We start from the raw sequence: 5,408 nt of genomic DNA on the forward strand, positions 1-5,408 counted from the left end.
ATCTTTTGAGGATACCTGCATACGTTCACTTTAATCACTTATATTAACATAAGGACTTTTTATAAATTTGGCTATAAGAAACTCACTAATTAGTTGCGAACAATATGTATTCCTTTCTATGTTCATATTTCTTATCACGTCGTTTTTACTCGACTCATTTTCATTCAAGCGACACTAACGAATATCCATGATTCCGCCAATGAATACAAACCAAATATAAATAATAAGTTCTTTTCTCCTAACTTACAAGATGTAAATTAGTAGCAACACAAACCCTAGATACAATTCACTTCTAAAACCCAAAATACAAAAAATAAATAAAAATAATAAACACCACTTTTTGACTAAAATCTTTAGCAGCATTTGTTGTGGGCTGCCCCTTCTTTTTGCAGCCGCATCAGCCCAACTGTAAAACACAAACCTAAATGTCCGGAAATCTCAAAAAGTTTCCAAACATGACAATTCTACCCCTCCATCTTTTCACATATTAACTTTCACACCCCATAACACTAAACACAAATAACACTCAACAACAAAACTAACACAATTTTCCTAAAAGGGTAAAATAAGAAATTTGGTTTCTCCTTAGACTCGGAAATTCTTCCCAGTGAAGGTCTGGCCAAATTGCCAATGAGCCGGCGCTATGTTCCACGAGGTGGACGTGCGTCGATCACTAGTGGTGACTCTGAAAGAGAGTGCCTGACCAATGAGAACTGCGTTAGATTGCCAGTTTTGTCCCCAGTTACGACTCATGCTCATCCAATTGGTTTTCGTGCCTTTGATCCACACCTTTTGGATATCGCCTGCACCAGCAACGTTACTGATCAACATTAAGTTGAAGTAACGGAAACCGTTGATCGTAAACCTAATCCCGCCGGATTTCCTACATGGTACCCTGCATCAAAACAATTATGTTAATTATTATTAGAAAAGTTATTATAAAATAACAAATATAAGAAATGTAAAAAAAAAAAAAACATTACTTAAAATTGCTAAAATCGTCCCTAAGATTTAGGTCTGTTTGTCAGTTTCATCCAAAATGAATTTTTTTAGTCAAACAGCCATTCACCTTTGTTATTTTTTGTCATTTTCATCCAAACTACTATCTGGGAAATATAAAACCTCAAGGATGATTTTGGCAATTTACTCAAACTCTTTTTAATTTCTTTTATTTAATTAATTTACTCAATGAGAACTGTGGTTTAGATTAAAATGGTAAAAAATGCCAAAGATGAAAGGTTTTTTGGCTAAAAGAAAATAATTTTAAATGAAACTAACAAATATGTGACCTCAGGACGGGCTAGACCTTAAGAACGATTTTAACAATTTACTCTAACCAAATATAAGAAAAGTAAAAAAAAAAACATTACTTTGTGGAATTCAAAACAGTTGACCATGGTCCCTACCAGACAGGTGAAACCAACGGCTGTGATTTCATCAATCAAATACAATCCAACGGTGAACATATTTTCATAATCACGCGCTTGTATATATCTACGGTAAATATGATGGGACCTAAGACCTAACAAAGAATCAAAGATCACATGGCTAGCATCCCACATGGAGTCTACCAAACGACGCCGTACACATTGAACTTTCTACTTTCATTTAATAACACCAATCTTTTAAAACATTATAACTTTACCCATGTGAAATAAATACACCCTTAAAAATGGTTCAAAATCCAGCTGTATACCCGTCTTACTTTTAATGTGCATCTCTAACTTGTACCCTATGCATCTCTTGTTGTACTTTTGGCAGAATATCATCCGTTAGATTTAAACCACATATTTTTATTTTGAGTTAACTGCCATTTTCGTCCCTGTGGTTTGGTCACTTTGGCCATTTCAGTCCATTTTTTAAAAATGCGCCATTTTCCTCCCCGACGTTCTGGAAAGGTGCCATTTCAGTCCAAAAATAATATCCCAGTTAAGTCGGTTAGTAAATAAGGACTGGTTGTGTAAATTTGTAACATAAAGGACTGATTGTGTAAATTTGTAACACCACCACCACTAGCCCTGCCATCACCACCACTCCGCTGCCACCACCACCACCACCGCCGCCACCACCACCACTCCGCTGCCACCACCACCACCACCACTGCCACCACCACCGCCACCACCACCACTCCGCTGCCACCGCCACCACCAATTTTGTTGATGATAATGTTGTTGCTGATAATGTTGTTGCTGCTGTTACTGTTGTTTCCTTCAAATATTAATAGAGGCGATGATGATGATGATGAATTTGTCGTCGTCTGAGTGGATCGAACAAAGCTTGAAACAGAGCGTATCTCGGCGGGGTAATATCCGGAGGCTTCTATTTGAAGCAAACGTGATGTTTGTCGCCGCCACCGCACATTCTCGTTCATCGTTCATCACCGCACCACAACAGCCCTGCCACCACCACTCTCACAGATGTCAACAGTGTCATCTCCCCCAAAGCGGTCAACAGAAGGTCAAACAGGAAAGTCAACGGCTCAAATTAACGACCAAAATCAGGTTATATTCCAATTAACCTGGTGCAAACATTGTACAAGTATAAACGAATGAACCGGAACAAGAAAAACGAACCGTTAACGGCTGGAACGACGTGTTGACTGATTCCGGCCACTGTGAAGATTCCGGCGAAGTTGCAGGTTCGGTTCCGGCTAAAATCGATGTGTTTGAGCATTGTGAGGGGTGTAAAATGTTTGTGGGATCTAAGGAACTTCAGATATCCGTTCAATTCGACCCAGATCGACAGAAACAGAAGATTAACACGTGGGGGTGTGGGGTGTCGGAAAGATGGTCGGATTTACTCCGGTCACCGGAGTAGAGAGGTAAAGGTGATGGTGGTGGTGATTGCAGAGCATAGAGAGAGAGAGTGTGTGGTGGTGGTGATGGCAGTGGTGGTGGTGGCAGCGGAGTGGTGGTGGTGGCAGGGCTGTGGTGGCGGTGGCGGTGGTGGTGGTGGCAACGGAGTGGTGGTGGTGGCAGGGCTGTGGTGGCGGTGGTGGCGGTGGTGGTGGTGGTGGTGGCAGCGGAGTGGTGGTGGTGGCAGGGCTAGTGGTGGTGGTGTTTAATATTTACTTAAATGGTCCTTTATATTACAAATTTACACAATCAGTCCTTATTTACAAACCGACTTAACTGGGTTATGATTTTTGGACTGAAATGATACCTTTCCAGAACGTCGGGGAGGAAAATGGCGCATTTTTGAAAAATGGACTGAAATGGCCAAAGTGACCAAACCACAGGGACGAAAATGACAGTTAACTCTTTTATTTTTATTTATGTATGGCCATAAAAATATAGGGATCAAGACAGCAAGTTGTGAAATGAAGGGCCTAGCTTGTTACAGTTGTAAGACCATGTGTAGTGGTAACAATTTATAATGCCCCTATTATGGGGCATTATCTGACATGTGCCATCCCAGTCACACTTGGGCATTATAGCAAAAGTGGTGTAGTGGGCATAATGCCCTATAATGCCCCTACCAATCATTAAACAAAAAAAAAAAAAAAAACATAGTATTTTCTCATTGGCTAGTCAAACCCATTCAAACCTTCCACAATTGATATTAGGCGTTTTCATTTAAACGCCAAACCATTTTTTCCCCTATAATGCCCTATAATGCCCTATGTAATGGTGAAGGGGGCGTTTTTTTGCCCTATAATGCCCCATAATGCCCCACTACACATGATCTAATAATGTCATTTGACTCCTTTTTCCAAATATAGAAAAATTCATCGAAAAGTGTAAACGAGTCAGGTTGTGAACCGATTAAAATTAGCTAAGCAAAACTTCCGAATCGAGCAAATTTTAGAAAATTTAGAATAATTTGAATTTAAAAATAACATTTTTAATAAACGAGTCAAAACTTCACTTATAGAAGTTTAATTAAGCTCGCTAAGCGAAACCAACATGTTATTTATTATTGCGCTACTAAAAAATAAACTTATGTAACTGTTATTACGCTAATTCAAATTTGTAGCGTGACAAAAATTACTTTAATTCAAACATAATTACTCTAATTATTTATATCATTCACAGTTTCACACGCTAAAAATTGTTTGTATTTGATCATAACACTATAGTAATAATAAATATGTATATATTTATGATAAAATAAGTAAATAATATATTATATAACAATGTAATTATAAATCTATATATAAAAATAATTACAAATGCATTAACCAAAAAATAAATACATAATAAACGAGTCAAACTCGAGTTTGAAAAAATACTTATTGACTTTAGAAACAAAGCTTAAAACAAACAGAATTCATACTCCTAGAAGTTAAACAAGCTGAACTCGAGCTCAAATGAAACGTGACTCGTTCCGACAATTTTAGAGACAAACAGAAAGTATTCCCAGGTATTTCAGTAATAATCGTACGAAGTTAAAATAATGTTCTAATTAAAACATAACTTGTACATAACAAAATTTCAATCAATTTCCCCAAAAAGGAGCATACCTGCGGTATGAGACCGGAACAATGCCGGCTCGGTACTCAGCAATCTTAAGAAACATAGGCATGGCAAGGTCAAAATGCGTGCGAGGCGGGTTGCACCACCCGCCATTGTCGCTAGGGAGCGCGTAATTTGGCGGGCAGAAGTTGGTGGCGGTGATAATAATAGACGGGCTACCCGGGTGACACCATCGCGGGTCGTCCGCGCACTTTATTTCAAAGCATGCTCCGCAGCTAAGCCCGTTGTTGAACAATGCGGTGCTTAGCGCCGCAGTGTTCACTCCGTAGCCTTGGCTGTACAGGTTTCCATACCCACAAGCCCCACCTATAATACAAAATTAAATTAATCCCACAAAAAATCATAAACGTTATGAGAACATAAAGGTTTTTGTATCAACTAGTTGTAATGTAACACAATTATAAAAACAAAATGCACATGAAGTTGTGACGTACGTACCCATTGTACCGGAGGCATCGCTTCCGCCGTAGAAGGTTGCATGGGCACCTTCCCATGGGCCACCGGCGAAGTTGCCGGGGATTCTGGCGAACGTGACCGCGAACATTGAGAAGATGATGAAGACAATGGTGGAGACAACAGCCATTTTTAGGGAAATGTAACAAGAGAGTGTGATGGTGGGTTAATGGGGGTTGATTGGTAGGACTATTTATGGTGCAGATCTTTGAGTGTAAAAGATAGCGGAGGATACGACAACGTATTGAAACAGTTGCCGACGGTGGTGATTTTGCATTGAAGAAAAGAAAAAGGCTAATAAATTCATGTATTGTTAGTTGTGGGCCAGTCGCATACCCACTTTTTATTTCATCTACTTGGATTTTGTAGACGAACTAGTTTTTGCCCCGTCCGCGTTGCGGGGCACTAAATCGAATATTCTCTCTTATAATATGTATGTCTATTTTTTGTTTACTTGTACATCCTACTCATAAACGATCT

At 39.1% G+C, this 5,408-nt stretch overlaps 1 protein-coding gene across 1 annotated transcript; it reads right to left on the bottom strand.

Annotated features, from left to right (window-relative positions):
• Positions 1 to 200: 200 nt before the first annotated feature.
• Positions 201 to 5,176, bottom strand: LOC110889446 (expansin-A4). Its single transcript, XM_022136977.2, has 3 exons — positions 4,914 to 5,176; positions 4,463 to 4,781; positions 201 to 895 (listed from the first exon to the last, which is right to left on the bottom strand). The coding sequence occupies exons 1-3, from the start codon at positions 5,056 to 5,058 to the stop codon at positions 586 to 588; spliced, it is 774 nt and encodes a 257-aa protein (XP_021992669.1). The 5' UTR covers positions 5,059 to 5,176; the 3' UTR covers positions 201 to 585.
• Between the last annotated feature and the right edge of the window lie 232 nt (positions 5,177 to 5,408).

This window comes from Helianthus annuus, chromosome 11 (assembly GCF_002127325.2).
Source record: "Helianthus annuus cultivar XRQ/B chromosome 11, HanXRQr2.0-SUNRISE, whole genome shotgun sequence".
NCBI classification, from domain to species: Eukaryota; Viridiplantae; Streptophyta; class Magnoliopsida; order Asterales; family Asteraceae; genus Helianthus; species Helianthus annuus.

Bases quoted from the DNA above. Each gene is read 5' to 3' on its own strand.
- LOC110889446 (XM_022136977.2), bottom strand. From the start codon at position 5,058: ATGGCTGTTGTCTCCACCATTGTCTTCATCATCTTCTCAATGTTCGCG. The intron at 4,782-4,913 runs GTACGTACGTCA...TTTGTATTATAG, and splicing joins CGATGCCTCCGGTACAATGG to GTGGGGCTTGTGGGTATGGA. The intron at 896-4,462 runs GTATGCTCCTTT...GTTTTGATGCAG, and splicing joins GTTCCGGTCTCATACCGCAG to GGTACCATGTAGGAAATCCG.